Genomic DNA, 17,003 nt, shown 5'->3' with positions numbered 1-17,003 from the left:
ATGGGCTTGCTCGGGTTAATCCGGAATCCGAGAAGGTGAAGGTGGTGGAGTGGTCCAAACCGAGGGAAGGATGATAAAAAATTAACTTTGATAGGGCCTCAAAGGGCAACCCAGGACTGTCGAGAGTTAGATTCGTGGCTCGAGATTGGGAGGGCAATATTGTAGCTATTAAAGCTTGAAAACTTGCGGAGGGAATGAACAATGAAGCCAAGGCTCAGGCAGCTATTGAAGCGTTGAAAATGGGGAAAAAATTGGGGCACTTGAAAATATATCTTGAAGGAGATTCCTTGATTATTATTAATGCAATAAAAAAGGGTGAAATACATGCTTGGAATTTGAATAAATATATAACCATTGCCAAGCATTTATTAGAAACTTTGAGGAGAGATTAGGGAACAATGTGGTAGACAGGCTATCAAAATTGGCAGTGACACTTGATGATCGGCCGAATAGTACGATGGAAGATTTTCGAAATCTCGAGCTCAATCTCTGAGTCGGAATAGTACACCGCCGTTTTCAGAAGCTATTAATGAAAGGGTGTGGTGGCGGGGTGATGTGACATAGGTCGCCAAGGTGGTAATTAAAACCTACGGAGATAGCAGTTGGTGCTCACAATTTTGGACGAGTGGTGACTGCATTTCAATATGGAGGCCACCTTTTCCTTGATTACGCCAAGGCAATGATTAGCATTCATAAGCGAAGTCCCTAGAAAAGAATGAAAAATCTCTTCAAATTCGATGAAGAAATTTTTATTTAGATCATGGAAATTCTTCTAGGTGAAGAGTTTTTGATGATTGAACACGGGTACAGGGCGAATATAGACATCGTGTCAATGGTGGCAGCATGGGAGTTGGAGGTTGGACGGAAAGAAGATGTTGAATGGGTGTTGAAGGGTTGTGTGGAAAATGATTGGCCATATGGTTTGCAATCGGTGTTGGAAAGAGCAATTTTGAGGGCAAGGTTTATGCCTGTGGAGGTAGCCAAAGGCACAGATGAGGAGACTCCTCAACAGTTGATATCATTTATTCGCCAGACAAAGGACTAACAAGGATGAGCATCAGGCAAAAGCGTATATCGGCTGGGATTCGCTGATACATTACCTGCAAGTGAAGGAACGAGAGCAAGCCAAAGGAAAGAGGAAGGTGAGACCAAAGGAAGTACCAGAAGCAAGGTTCAAGCTGAAAGACTAATGGGTCAATGGGCCTTTGGAAGCAGTGAGGAAGAAAGAAAAAGAAAAACATTGTGTTTTTTGTTTAAAGCTTGTTTATGTAGTTACATTATCGACTGCTACATGTTTTAAACTATTAAATTGCATAAATTGGTGTATAGGGCAGAATATTAGTATGCGGGGGTAGGGTTTTGGTTGATGTTTTGTCAGACTATGGACATTGTTTTAGAGCAAATTTTGGCATTGTTTCTTTGTGATGTGGAATAGATGATACTACACCTTATGTACTTTGTTTCAAATATCAACAAAATACATATAATTACCAACAAACAAAAAAATTGGGAGAAGAGCTGCTTCTCTATAATTGATTTATCAAATGAAAGCTTGTCAAATTTATTTACTTCATGAGGAAAAGGTGAGGATGGAGGTCTGCATATGCACAAATCTATAACATGTTAGAATAATAAATTGTGCATGTTTCATGAATTGTAAATAATCCTTCAGTGCTGAAAGGGGAATTCCATTCAGTAATAGGATAAGGTTAATTGTTAAAAAAAGAACACATTTTATTTTAATAGGACGTGAGTCTAGAAGAACCGTGCAGATTCTCAATACTAAGCTTCAATGAGAAATTACTAACACCAGTGAAGGGGAAAAAATTAAAAACATTTAAAAGAAAATGAACAAACAAAAACATCTTTCAAGAGGGATGTTTCCTTAGTTTCCTCCAAAATGGCAAAGTATGACTAACTTTGTATAAATTTTATCCATTAATAGTACTAAGATCAATAGTTTAATGCCATAGAATCAAAACATAAAATGAAGTAGTACATATTCTTTTCCAGGCACGTATTAGGACACCAGAAACTTTGATAAATTCAGAAAAATAATATGCTACCAAGCATTACCTGGGTCTCACAATATCTGTTCCAGATATAACAACAGAAGATGCTCTTCCATGGTAAGCAACAGGAAGAGACAGCCTGCAAGATCACATCCTAGCAAATTAGATACATTTGAAATGCTATGATGTACAGCAAGGGAGATAAGGATAATACAATATCAAAATAAGGCTATAGAGACTATTTTAGATGAACAATGAAGTTCAAATAGAATCATGCCTTAATATAAAATTAAAATTTTAAACATAATTTGTCAAAACCACCTTCTTCATTTATATGCTTTTTGAAATGTGAGTGACATAGTTGAGAAGCCCACTTGGGAGAAAACCATAAAGCAATACTGAGGAAACAACCTGAGAGAATAGAAATAGAAATAAGGGAAAATGAAAACAACCAATAAGGTGATGACCAAACAGCAAGACCATACAGTTGAGGCCAAGGATACCAAAACATTGAGAATACATTTTTCCTTGCAACTAAATCACAACTACAAACACAAACCAGCAAAGTGGAAACATTGATAGGACATTCAAAGGTACACATGGAAATCACTTAGTGACAAAAGCTTAGATTTTAAACAACTGGGGCTCTTATAATTAGTAATTACAAATTCTTGCTTTCTGTTCTCTTCATATTCTCTGTGTCGTGATTGCTAGGCTTTTACACTGATATCTGATTGTTTTGGGCTATAATCTTGGAACTTAAATTTTGAATTCTCAATTCTCTGCGAAAATGCCACAGGTTAGAAGGCAGAGTAGTTATTGAGGCATATGCAAAAAAATGACAAAGACCAGTCTCAAAAGAAGAAACAATTAAAACTCCATGCCTAGAAAACCTCTTAACTTGCAAACATCCTATAGGTGACCAAAACCAACTTTGTTGGCCCTCAGGCATTAAAACGAGCTCATACATTAGACTGCAATATTTTATGTATGATTACAAATCTCAGTTTGTCAGCATATTTTATACATTTCTGGGAACATCTAAAATGGAGGATTTAACCTTTAGCACTACCTCCTCTTGAGCAAACAAACCTATCTTTATACGGTTACTCCTCTAAGAGATTCGATAATGCATAATTACTCAAAGCACATTCATTTTCTTAAAAATATTTCATGAGCTAAACTGTCTTCACTTTACTCGTGCTTCCTCTTGAATGCAAAATTGGTATTTCCAAAAATAGTTCTCATTCATTAGTTGACAGGCATAGAATCATCATAAACGTGTTGGTGACACACATAACCTAGGAATTTTTTTTCAAAAATTAGCAATAATGAATATTAACATTTCCAGTCATATACTAACAGACCACATTTACAAATGTTTCATGAAAAAGCCGTATGTGCGATTCAAGAGAGAGAGAAGGATAAAAAGATAAAACCGTAAGAACAAATGCCAACAACTTCCCAATAACATCCCTTTGCAAAATGCATCCTCACATCTGTGTATTATAGTTTTCAAATACTCATTTCATTTTTTCCTGGTAACTTCCACATCCATTAACAATCAAATCTCAGTCAAGAAAAATATCTCTGTTTTGATACCTGATTACACAAATTTGTCTTTGATAGGAAATGCAATTACCAGTTTGGAGGAATAGGAGCTTCAGGGCCAAATAATATAGCTAGACAGTTCTGTGTGTGATGCTTGGAGGAAAAAAAATCCGTATAGTCCCCAATTACAGCAGGAAGCACCATTTGGACCTGATTCTGTAATCAAATATATCATGCAATCATCAGTTATATGAACACACTAAAGCTGTTTATCAGCTCACTTGTTAAATTTGCAAAACACTCACCATTAGGAGCAATGCTTTCCTCCGTAATTCAGCATTATCTCGCAAGGTTGGATCATCAGCTGTGAGAATATGGCAGATGTATTAGTCTTGTTTATTGCACATGAAATAGCCAGTTTTGAAAGCTAGACAATAAGCATCATTGTGTTTTCAAGGCAAACTAGTAAACATTATTGTTGTTAAAAACATTCCCTCCAGATCTATTGCTTGCAAATTATTACACAAGTTAAAGTTTGAATCAAAATAAAAATTTAATGTAGGACAACCAGCATAAGAGTAATTTCAGATTAACAAAAATAGATGTCCATTCTTTCAACTTCTATCCTGCCAATTGCTGAGTGTAGTAATTCATTGAATGGTTGCAGATTGTAGAATTTAGAATTTGTTTACGTACAGCTTTCCATTCCTCTGCTCATTCTCCCGATGGGATCTGTACATTCAACAGTAACACCATGCCCCAAATCAACTTTATGTCCAGAGGCCAAATCCTCATGAGGCTCAGGTTACAGTTTTGCTGAAAGGATTTTATGATGCCATGCCTAAGTTCGTCATGCTCCAAAGAATGAAGAGGCTGACATTTTTCTTATTGTCTTTCAGCAATTGTGAAATATATGATAGCTATCACAGTTACAAGTAAATACCTACTAAACTCAAAAACATGATAATATCATACATTATAGGCATTCTAAATCTATAAAAAGCATATACACAATACACTAACAAAGTGCCATGCACACCTAAAGAGCACAAGATATGGTGCATAAGCCTGAAAACAAGGTTAGAAGTTAGAACATCTTGCCTCTTGAGGTTGTAGCAGCTGTACGAGTTATCCCAATCCACAACTAATCTCTAATTTGATTTTCATACTCGCCATGGGGGCAAATGGTTGCTTTAACCCTAAATAATTTTGCATAGATTTCTTCTACACAAAATTCATGTAGTTTTGCTAAATGTAGATACTACATAACATTTCAACCTATAAAGTATAAACATTCCTAAGCTATGAGCAACAGAAATCTACCTCAGGGTCTTATTATTTACTGGTTACAAATCACTAAGGTTCTGAGTTGTGGGCCAATATTGGACAGAAACAGATTGAGCATGTACATATAAAGCAATCATAAGAGGACCAAAACAAAATGGCACTGACTTTACTAACGGTAACATTAATGTAAAAAAGCAAATGGTAGATTACCAAAAGAATTGTTATAATAACCTGTTAAAAATTTAAAGATTAACTTTTAAGATAGATTAGCAGTTTTATGATGTTAAATTAGACTAAGAATTGGTCAAAACCTCAATACAAAGAGTCATGTCTGCTCTGAGGATGGTTTTGTCATGTGACCAGTTGTACATTTTATTCAAAAGAGAATTGGTTTTTATCTTCAAGAGAAAATGTCATCATGAAGAAATATATTGATATTCTCAAAAATGGAAGAAAATTGTTTCTTATCCAAGCTGTTTGGTTTATTTGTGCAGCTCTTGTTTGCACATGTAATTGGAAACATATTTGTGTGGGAAAGGTTTAAGTTGTTTACAAAAGAAATACACCTTCTTCATAGATTGAAAACAACATTGCCATGTGGATCACTAAACAGCCTATTCTATTCAGAAACATTTGTCGAAACTGCCATATATTGAAAAATTTATTTACTAAAGATGTGTTGTCCTCATTTTTGGATTCTCAAAAATGTGACAGCCCCTACAAATTTTTGCCTAAAAAGTGTCATTTTTGTCTCCAAGGCACGTTTTATGAGGTACAAAACTCACATTTGATAGTGTCAAATCATTGGGGGGGTGTATTTGCCATCATTGTCCAAGTTTTGGTGAGTTTTGGTCTTCCTTTTCCTAGCTTTCTGTGCAATTTCGGGTTTCAGAACAGTAACTGCAGGTTGAAGATTTTACTCTATGGCACACTTCTCAAGGCAGAATTTTGATTCGCCCTTGGACTGGCTTAATCCTCAGTCCATCCTCGAACCACGTTTCAAATTTCATCGCATTTTGGGTTCGTTTTCTATGTCTTTCCTTCAATTTCGGGTTTTTTCTCCCTGACTGCAGGTGGGAAATTTTCCTTGAATTGCAAGTTTTAATGATTTTCTTTGTTTTAGTCTTTGTAGAGAAATTTTTGGCTAATTACAAGTGCACTTTATTGAAAAAAGAACTTGTAACTTACTTTTTATTTCCCCCTTGATGCTTTTTGGCTTTTTAAGTCATAATAGGGATTTTTTGGATAAGTTACAAGTTAATTTTAAATTGCATATTTAAAAGTCACTTGTAATTATTTTCTAAAACCCCTATTTTAATGTCTTTTGCTTGTAATGGGGATTTTACTCCCCTATTACATGTGTTAAGTTATTAAAACTTGTTGTAGGGATTTTATTTTCCCTTTACAAGTTATTATAACTTGCATATCTCTCTCCAAAACCCAATTTTGCTTAGAAATGGAATAAAGTGACAATTTTAAACTTGCTATTGTGCCCAAAAAACCCGATTTACTCCATAAAGTGTAAATAGAGGAATTTTAAACTTGCAATTGGATTTCTAAAACCCGATTTTGCCTTGTTGAGAGAAAAGTAACATTTTAAACTTGTAATATGGGAATTAAAACCCGATTTTCACTATTACATGTAAAATGAAACTTGATATTCTTTCCGAAAAACCTGACCAGCAATATTGGAGGATTTTGTTGACAATTTCCACCGATTTTTGTGGAGAAATCTTAGGAGGAGGAAGGCGTTTTGCATTCCTTGCTATTTTCATGCATTTTCCAACTCTCTTCATGCCATTTGTAAGACATTATCGTTGGTTTTATGGTGTTTTAACAGCAAAAACATTTTTGAAAAATGCCACGATTTTCTTATTCAAGTGCCACGAATCTTGTCTTTCCTAAATCGTTTTGGCTTGTCTTGCCTAGACGTGGAGGTTGGGTGCTTTACTTGACCGATTCTTCATGCTTTTAATGGGCATTTTGATACATATGGCATTTTTTCAAAAACGTGGCTAAGGTTTGAATCTTCTTTTTTCTATAAGAGATTCTTTCTCTTCATGATAGTTGTTAGTTTTGTTTTGCTCTTTCCTAAAATCGGTTTTTGTGAGAGACTTTCCCCTTTGTTCCAAGTTTGCAAAGCAATTTGTGAATTGCATTGGTCTTCCCCATTTTCCCTCTTTACTTGTATTCGGGATTTTGAATCCCGATAACAAGTTGAATGAAAATAATTGATCTTCCCAAAATCCTTCCATTTTCATCCATGTTCATTGCCATCATCCGTACATACCTTTCCCACCATTTCATCCACTCATTTCACACCTTCATTCATTTTCCCCATTTAAAATCTACCTGCAGTCAGCCATCCAGAACTCGAAATTGGTCCAAAATGCACTCAAAAAACACTTGAAAACGAGTTTTAAAGGTCCAATTACAAGTGCAAACTTGTAGTTACCCATTACACATGAAGTTGCATGTTTGTTCCCCGCAATTGCAAGTTAATGCTCTTGTTTTCCCCACACATGTAATGCAACTTCCAAAACTCGAAATTCACTTGTGAGCCCATTTTTGCATCAATTTATCTCTTCCCTTGTCAGTCCGGTTTGCACACACGATCTACCAAATCAATGGATTAAGGCATGGGCCTGCCTTATTTTGCAAGCAGATTTCAAGAATGGAGGATGATACAAAGAAGAGACACAACAACAATTCATGGTTGAGAGCATAGAATGCTTTCAAAACAAAGATGGTCATGACATGAAAAGAGGAAGGCAACCCTTTCCCTCCTGAAAAGATAGTTCCTATTCCCGTTCCGGTTCAAGATGTCTTTACCAATCCAGAATACTTCAAGTTCTAGCATCCTGAAGCGACATGAAAACCATCACATACAAAGGATGATGCAGTTAGAGTCGCGTCTTTAGACACATGTAATAGTTTTAGTTATGCATTTGTAATTTTGTTTTGACAAGTTACATGTAAAAAAAAATAACTTTGTAATTGCAAATTAACTCATTACTTGCACTTTTGTAATTACATGTAAAGCAACTACAAGTTGTGTTCAATTAGGACTGTAGTTGGAATAAATCATAGTTAGTTATTGAATAAGTCTTGGTGGTTGAGAGAATCTCTCAAGTTAGTTAGGATCCTCCCACCTTTTTCTCAAGGCTCCTCTTCTATAAATACTTGAGGGGTCTATTGTAATCTTGATCTTTTTGAAAGCAAGCAAAAACTCTGCCAAATTTGCAGCAAAAAAGTCTTTGAGCTTTTATGTGTAAATTGAAGAATTGAAAGGAATAGAAGGAAATTGCTCAAGCTTTGAGCCTTTGTGCTACATTCTTGAGTTTGTGTTCCATATTTCCTTTCTTGCAAGTGTTTCTTTGAGAACTTAATCAAATCTGATTTGCAGTCTTTGAGCTGCAAGTATTGAAGATTAATATAGATTAGAATAAATATTGTTTTGAGAAAAGCCGTAAGTCTTTGTGCTTGCACTTATTCTTAAGAGGATTTAGGAGCAGATTTTGTGAGAAATAGTTGTGAGTCTTTGAGCTTGTACTACTTCTCACTATTTTATATAGGAAAGAATAAGATATTCCAGTCTTTGAGCTGTTATAATTTGTTCTTGATGGCATTAGTATAGAAAAAGGTAGACAGGACTTCACATAATCAAGTCTTTGAGCTTGATATTGTTGTCCCGTCCCGAAGGAAGTGACGGAAGTCTTTGAGCTTTCACGAAACTTCATTTCTTTTCTCTCATTTCATTTCAAAAGTTGTTATTGTTGTTTTATATTAAATCGCTATCACTTTTCTATGAAGAGAAAAGGATATTGTCTTTCTTGAAAGAAGAAGAAAGATTGTTGTCCCATCCTATTTTATTTTCAAAGTTGTAGTTAGATAGGGGGAGCCTTCCCTTAATTAGGAGAGTTTTACTCACACGACGTGGTTGAAACCACAATTTTGTATATTTCCCCAAGTGTACAAAATTTTCAACCAACAAGATGAAGCAATGCCAAGTAAGCCCAAAAGATTCACTTCATAGGCAAAAAGAAGCATCTTTCTGCCTCAGCAAACTAGTATGAAACACATTGTAAAATATTAAAGGTAAAAAATTAAAACTTGAGATGCTGAGAGAGTAATGTGGGTTCATCTGCTGGTGTGCTGATTAGAATTGCTTCTTGTGTTCTTGCATTCTGTTATGTTTTTATTCTTCAGAAGCATGTTATGGCCAGCATCAAAAAGTCCTACAACTGATGATGATTTGGGATAATAGGTCTATGGATTCTTGAGACGAAAGGACACGTGCTTCAAAGATTAAACCTTTTGATTGGACCAAATTTTATGCATTCACGTATGCTATGTTCTTGAAACTTTAGAAATTCAAGTAACAGTGTTTCAACATGCTACATGCAGGTGAGGTGAACAATGTCAAGATTGATTTATTCTTGTCCAACATTTTGTTGCCAACAACGCCGTTTGTTCATATTTTTGAGGTGTCATTACTTCAAAGGATGCTTGGGCATTATTTTGCCTACAGCTCACATGAACAAGGGGTGTGATGTGATTTTCACTCTTTTGGCACTCTCATGATGATGAGTTTTCTTGGGTGTTCAAAGATTTTGATAATAATTAAGTCCATATGCCATTCTTTACAATATATTTGCTTCTACTTCTTGCCAAATTAACATTCAGGGGGATGTCAAATTAAATATTTTAGACTAAAGGTGATTTGTGGCCAAAGAGCAGCCCTAATTCCCTTGACCTATATTTTAATCGAAGGTAAGTCAAGATCAGGTCGGCTTAATTAGAACATTAATGGAATATATTACATTATTTAATGCCCTATATATTGACTCATTTTTATCATATGAAACATTTGATCATCCAATACTGACCATTTACTCATATTCTTCATATCTCATGTTCCCTTGTTATCTGGCTTATTGCTATGAGATTGCTCCTAAATGTTTAACTTCCTTCTCTAGATTGAGGAATGTATATTATATGAGAAATGCACTAAACATAATGTCCCAACCACACAATTGTTTGCCCTCTCGGGTGAATAACTTAAGACATAAAGGACATAACGCAGAATAATGCCGTAAATATCAGACAAGTGTAGCAGATGTTCTATTCCTAAATAAGTCTGTTTTACAAGTTACATTCCGGAGTATAAAAGGGTACCGAGGGGGTGCGAGCGCCAACCGTCGCACCGCAACTTCCACCCCTCGGTTGCCAACTAACCAAAACAATTACACATAATTAACTAATGTTATTCCCGTGTACAATAATGCCGCCAACATCATCCCCCCCAAAAAGAAAAGTTGTCTCCAGGCGACTTACAAAAATGGAGATAATGCAACCTATACAAGATATCGGAAAGACTAGGGAGGGGGCTGAGAAAGCGTCCCTGAAGTAGAAGTGTGAGATGGCGGTGTCTGGGCTGCCAAGCGGGAACAAAGCTCATACACCTGCTGAGTGCGTGCAGCCACATCTCGTTCCGCCACGAGGACCTTCTCTAGAGCTGTCTTCACCATGTGTGCTGCCTCCAGTAACTCCTTCTCCTTGGTATCCACTGCCTCCGTCGCGCAGGCCAACCGTGTCTGCTCGACTGCCAGGCGGCCCTCTACCTCGGCCTTCGCTATCCAGATCTCAGCCGTCTCTGTGCGGGCCACCTCTAGCTGTGCCAACAACTGCGCCCTCTCGGCTGCCCATGAGGCCTGCTGACTGGCCACCTCGCTCTCCAACGCTACTCGGGAAGCCTCCCTGACTGCAGACTCCTGTTGTGTACGTCTCAATGTATAATAGGCATCCCAATAGACCTGCTCGATCTCGCGGACAACTGTCGTCACCCGACTCTCCACAACGAGCTGACGCAGCCTCCAGGCCTGGAGCATCTCCGCTGTCTCCGTAGTCAGCCACCCCTGAGACTCAAAGCAGGTAGCAAAGGCTGTCGGGCAGTCCACCCGCATAAACTGTAGGACCTGCTCTAGCTCCACCACCATCTGCTGCAATGCTTGCGTCTGGGCGGCGGCCACTACCCGCCTACCCCTCGTTACCATATCAGCCATGTCCGCGAGATAAGTCTCAACATCCTCTCCCACCTGTGCCGAAGACTGGGAAATCCCTGGTGGAGCGGTCACTACTGTATCCTGCTGCGAAGGTACCGCCTCCGCCATCGAAGGTGCACCATCTCCTAGTGCCTGCCCAGAGGCGACCTCCCCTGCCTCGTGCCCAACTGTGAGTCCATGTGCCTCCCCTAATGAGTCATCCAAGTGGACTACCTCCGCTCCAGTCTCTCGACGTGGTGAAAATACAACAGCTCCCTCCGGCTGTGCCAGTGTCATCTGAAACCGCTGTGTGAGCCAGCTCTGCATAGCCTCGAGGTCAGCACGCATCTCTGTGACTGGGGGATGGGTCGCTGTGGTCGGCTCCTCCAACAACGAAGCAAAAACAGTCACCACAGCATCACTACCCACGACCTCCAACCGCACGTGAGGCTCGATAGCCTCCACCTCCGTCGGCCCCTGCTCGACCACTACCCGGTGCGGTGACTCCTCCGTCCCTGACTCTGCCATGTCCTCGGTAAGTGCCGCTGTGGCTGGGCCCGACGGTGCTCCCTGTTGCTCGTGCTGGAGGGGACCCAATGTAACAGGCGTATGGCTCTGCCCGAAGGCCAGAATACAAGTGCTGCCTACTCCAGATGCTGGCACAGTCGTGCCCATCGGTAACAGAGGTGGGGCAAACCGGACGCGTACAGGCTCCTCCATTGCCTGACTGCTATCGTCCTCCTCATCTTCCTCCGAATCCTCCGTGCTGCTGGACTCCCTCCCGCTGTCAGGCTCCCCTAAGGCCGAGGCCGTATCCACCGCCCGTTTCTGCTTCGCGGAAGAGTGCCCAATGTCCAAGTGCCTCCAATACATTATTGGAGGCTCTCCCGCTGCCAACAGTCCCTGTGGCCGTACCTCCAACTCATCCTCTGGCACTACTTCCCGCGTGGCCTCCAGGAATAACCCTATAGCATAATGAGGCATGTAGAATGTGCAATGCTGGAGTGTCAGAAACTCATACATACGCTCTGCCAGTAATGCTGCCCAATCATACACGATGCCATTCATCAGCCCATTCATCAGCATAATCTGAGGGAGGGCAATGTCCGACGCCCTGCCCGACCCTGTCAATCTGCTCTTGATAACATCCATGATGCCCCTCCAGTGGCCCTCCGCAACAAAAGTCTTGCGGATTCCCCGACTCTTCGTGGCTCTAGCCACGCTGTCCAACTCCGCTGTGGTCAAATTCCGGGAGACTAATTTAATCCACCGCTCCTTCTCCTCCTGTGTCATCTTCTTGGCCTTCAGGTCTATTTTCTTGCCCTAGCTGCCCGGAATGCCGAATACCCTTGTGAAATCCCTTGCTTTGAAGGATATAGTGACATCCCTCCGGAGGTATTCAAACGTGCTGGTGCATGTATGTCTGTCGAAGGTGTCCACCATGAAGCATAGGGCACCCTTGTACTCCCGGATAGGGAACACGGGCATCCGGATAGCCCACTCTACTTGTGCCTTCCGAAGGTTTTGCTTTACCAGGTCATTATCGGAGGTATCCTGCCACCATTTGCGGCATTCCAATCCATTCAGGCCTTCGAAAGTAATATTCTGTGGCGTCACTGTGTTTTTCGCACTTGCGGCAACCTGTGGTGTTTTTTGTTTTTGTTTTTGCCGAGCGCTGACGTCCATGGTGCCGCCTGCAACACGCACTCCTGAAGCTAAAATCCCGATATTGCTACCTCTATCCTTCTGGCTGCTGCTGGAGGAAGCGTGCAGCTGTTTCTTCCAACTCCTCTTCCCTGCTGAATCCATCGTTGTCCTTGTAACTGATTTGTTTAGAAAAAATCTACCCTTCGTAACCGCCCTCTCTTTTTGGCTGCCGCCGTGCGACTGCTTGGTCTACCTGTGGCTCTTATTCTTCCCTTTGTGCCCGGCTGTGCGTAACCCTTACTGTTTGGTCTACCTGTGGCTGCGTGGGATTGCTGTAGTTTCTTTTCAATCTTATTGCTATTTATGCGTAACCAATCTGGATGTTCATACTGATAATGGATGCCAATATAAATGGATGAAGCCTGCGTTGGAAGTCGCAGGGCACAATCAACAATAAATTCCCTTGCTGTGCGTGGTGGCGCGGCGGTCTCCTTCATGCGGTGTCTCCTTGTTTCCCTTCGGCGGTGTCCGGCGTTTACACCCTTGGTTCCCTTCGGCAGTGTCTCCTTGTTTCCCTTCGGCGGTGTGCGGCGTTTACAACCTTGGTTCCCTTCGGCAGTGTTCCTTTCCTTGGCGTCGCGTGGTGGTCTTTCCTTGGCGTCGCGTGGCGTGCAATGAAACTCTTAAAAATTGGCGGTGTGGTGGTCTTTCCTTGGCGTTTATATTTCCGCGGCGTCGGTGGCTTCCACCGCACGGTGGCTCCACCGTCGGTGGTCCCACCGCACGATGGTGCCACCGTCGGTGGTTCCACCGCATGGTGGTCCCACCGTCGGTGGTTCCACCGCACGGTGGTGCCACCGTCGGTGGTTCCACCGCATGGTGGTTCCACCGCACGGTGGCCACCCTTTTTTTTTTTTTTTGGTTACATATATATATTTTTTTCCAATTTTCTTTTATATATATATTTTTTTCAATTTTCTTTTATATATATATTTTTTTCTAATTTTTAGCCGCGGCCGTTTGACTGGGGTTTCCTGGTTCCCTCCGTTTGTGATAGATCTTCAGTTTCGACCCGTTGACTACGTCTGGTATCTCCTTCCCATCCAGCGTCCATAACTTTATCACCCCGTTCGTGTTGACCTCACGTATCCGGAAGGGCCCTAACCATCGGACTTTGAATTTCCCCGGTTTAATTTCGTTCCTCTCGTTGAATTTTAACACCAGCTGTCTGGGAGTAAAATTCATTCGCCGGAGGTGCTTGTCGTGCCACACCTTCCGTCTTTGCTGGGCTGTTTCTGTCGCCCACTGAGCAATCATCCTTCGCTTGTCCAATTTGTTCAACGCGTACAGCCTCTCCCTCAGGCTTTCCATGTCGCCAAGGCGATTATCGATGGCAATCCGCAGACTTGGTACCATGAATTCAACTGGCACCACGGCTTCTTGCCCATACATCAGCTGGAAAGGAGTTTGTCCAGTAGTTACTTTGTAGGTGGTGTGGTATGCCCAAAGTACTGACGGCAAGCGCTCCTCCCAGTCATCCTTCTCCACTCTGCAAGACATATATTACCGACATCTTGAAGTCTGATGTCAACCGGTGTATGACATGGTTCACGAAGTGGCCTCCCTGGTCACTGGTCAACTGAATAGGTATACCATATCGCGTAATGATTTGTTCATATATAAACTTCGCTGTGCTTACTACCGAATTATCCTGGAGGGCCCTTGCCTCCACCCACTTGGTCAAGTATTCTGTCACAACTATAATGTATCGGCACCGTCGTGCGCGACTGGCCTTAAGAGGGCCCACAAAGTCGAGTCCCCATCGCTCAAAGAGTTCTTGTGCATGCGACGGGTTGAGGGGCATGAAGTCCCGCTTCAGAGGTTTGCTTGCCCGCTGGCAAGTGTCACACCGCACGACCCACTCCCTAGCCTCGTGATATACCGTTGGCCACCATAGTCCTGCGAGAAGCACCTTTCGGGCTGTGGTGTCTGGACCCATGTGTCCACCTGCGGGCCCTTTGTGTGCCTCCCTTAGTACACTCGAGACTTCTTCCTCCATGACACAACGCCTTAATATCTGGTCCGGCCCCATCTTGTAAAGTAACCCGTTGATGAGCGAAAAAGTCCTACTCCTTAATGCGAGTTTTCTTCGTTCCCCTGGAGGCATACCCTCCGGAAATCGGGACGTCGATAGGTACTCTCCAATCTTCTTGTACCACGAAGGGAGCACGGCTATTTGGAACAAGTGTGCATCCGGGAAATCATCATTTACTCCCTCTGGAGGTTCCCCCAACTTAATCCGCGACAGCTGGTCGGCTATGACATGGCTTCGCCCTGGTCTCACCACAATTAAAAATGTGAACTCCTGTAGTAGCAATAGCCAACGACTTATCCTCCCCTGGATAATGGGCTTGTTCACTAAATACATGAGTGCCTGGTGGTCTACGTAAAATGTGAATGGTGTGGCCAGGAGGTAATGACGGAATTTCTGTACGGCATAGACCATACGGAGTGCTTCACGTTCTGTGGTACTGTAGTTCTTCTCCGCCTTCGAGAGCAATCTGCTGGCAAAATAAATGGGGTGGTCCAGCCTGTGTCCTCCTACTTGGGCTAATGTAGCCCCGATGGCATAGTTTGAGGCATCTACGTGAATGTGGAATTCCTTATCCCAGTTCGGGTATGCCAGTATGGGCGCTGCCATCAACCTTGTCTTCAGCTCTTCGAAGGCCTTGCTCTGTGGCTCTGCCCAACTGTATGGTTCCCCTTTCCTTGTCAGTTGATCCAACGGGTGGGACACCTCCGCGAAGTTCTTGATAAACCTCCTGTAGTACCCCACATGACCAAGGAAGGACTTTACCCCCGTGACGTCCGTCGGAGGCTCCATTTCTACTATTACCCGAATCTTGTCCGGGTCCGTTTTCAATCCTTCTTTACACACAATGTGTCCCAGTAATCTCCCCTGTGGTACCATGAATCTACATTTCTTCGGGTTGAGGGCCAATCGTGCCCTCCGACACCTCTCTAAGCACTCTCCCAGAGTTTTTAAGTGGATGTCCTGTTCACTATAAATAGAACAATCATCCAGGAATGCTTTGAAGTTCCCCACCGACATCCTTTCGAAGATGTGCAGGATGATGCGCTGAAAGGTGGCAGGCGCATTGCATAGCCCGAAGGGCATTCGGTTGTACGCGTACACACCGTCCTCCACCACGAAGGTTGTTTTCAGCTTATCTTCCTCCGCAATGGATATCTGGTTGTAACCAGAGAACCCATCCATGAAGGAATAGATTTCGTGTCCAACTACTTCCTCCAAGATGCTGTCTGTGAAGGGTATGGGAAACGGGTCTTTAACGGTGACAGCGTTTAGGCATCAGAAATCTACACAGATCCGCATCTGATTGGCTTCTTTCTTGAGGGAAATCACAATGGGGGACACCCATTCGCTTGTCTGCACTCTAAAGATTATGCCCGCTTCCAACATCCGCTCAATTTCGTCGTTCACTCGTACAGCATAATTTTTGTTCATTCGGTACGGCCGCTTCCTCACTGGCTGGGCTCCTGGTACCAACGTTATTCGGTGCACACATAACTCTGGGGGCACGCCCTTCAAGTCCTTGTATGTCCATGCAAAGACATCCTTGTATTCCAGGAAAATTTTGAAGGCTGCGGCCTTCAACACTGGATTCCAATCATCTCCGACCAGGATGATCTTGGGGTCACTTGTCTCCCCGAGATTCATTTCCTTTAGCTTGGCTTCCTGATACTTAATGGGCTCCCCTTCCGGAAATTGGTGTGTCGGCGCCTCATTCACTGCTGCCTCCCCCTCCTTATACTCGCCATACTCTGGGGGAAATATATCTGGTTCTTCTTCGATGCTCAATACGTTGCACGATGGTGTAAATAGTTCATAATCTCCCATTTGCCAATGGAAGAGGCCATTCAAGGAGTCCCCATCGTCTCCTGAGCATGCCTTCAGTTCTAAAACCCCTTCATCACTGGGCTCCATGCGGCCTCTACTTCCACCCTCCGCTAACTGGAGTCCCTCGGACTCCGAGTCGGAGGAAGAGGCTAACTCCTCGCTCAGCATCTGCGTACGGAGATCGATTACGTACTTCCTCCTGACGTTTTCCAAAGAAAGGGTATTCCGCTTCCAGTTATGGTTGGCTTTTGCTGCAATGAGCCACCCCCGCCCCAGGATGGCGTCATATCCTTTCTGCTTTAAGGGGATTAACACAAAATCCAGCACGAATGGCTGCGTGCCAACCATCACCTGCTAGCCCATGAGGGTACCAATGGGTTTAATCCCATGTTGGTCTGCCCCTAGTAGGTTGAATGTAGGGGGCCATAACGTAGGCTTTCCCAACTTTTTCCATGTCGCTTCTGGGAGTACATTTACTCCTGACCCTCCATCCACAATCGTGTCTGTTAGGGTGGTCCCTAGTATACCCATTTCTACCACCAC

The 17,003-nt window shown here is 42.4% G+C and overlaps 1 protein-coding gene across 2 annotated transcripts in view; it reads right to left on the bottom strand.

Annotated features, from left to right (window-relative positions):
- LOC131044213 (fumarylacetoacetase) overlaps positions 1-17,003 on the bottom strand; it is a 122,806-nt gene that overhangs the window by 80,050 nt on the left and 25,753 nt on the right. For both annotated transcript variants that reach the window (XM_057977489.2, XM_057977490.2), the window contains 3 exons: positions 3,869-3,927; positions 3,655-3,779; positions 2,077-2,151 (listed from right to left, as the gene is read on the bottom strand). In XM_057977489.2, the coding sequence (XP_057833472.1) occupies positions 2,077-2,151; positions 3,655-3,779; positions 3,869-3,927 (259 nt within the window). The remainder of the gene's footprint in view (positions 1-2,076; positions 2,152-3,654; positions 3,780-3,868; positions 3,928-17,003) is intronic.

This window comes from Cryptomeria japonica, chromosome 6 (assembly GCF_030272615.1).
Source record: "Cryptomeria japonica chromosome 6, Sugi_1.0, whole genome shotgun sequence".
Classification (NCBI taxonomy): Eukaryota; Viridiplantae; Streptophyta; class Pinopsida; order Cupressales; family Cupressaceae; genus Cryptomeria; species Cryptomeria japonica.
This window is presented reverse-complemented; position numbering and strand designations above follow the sequence as displayed.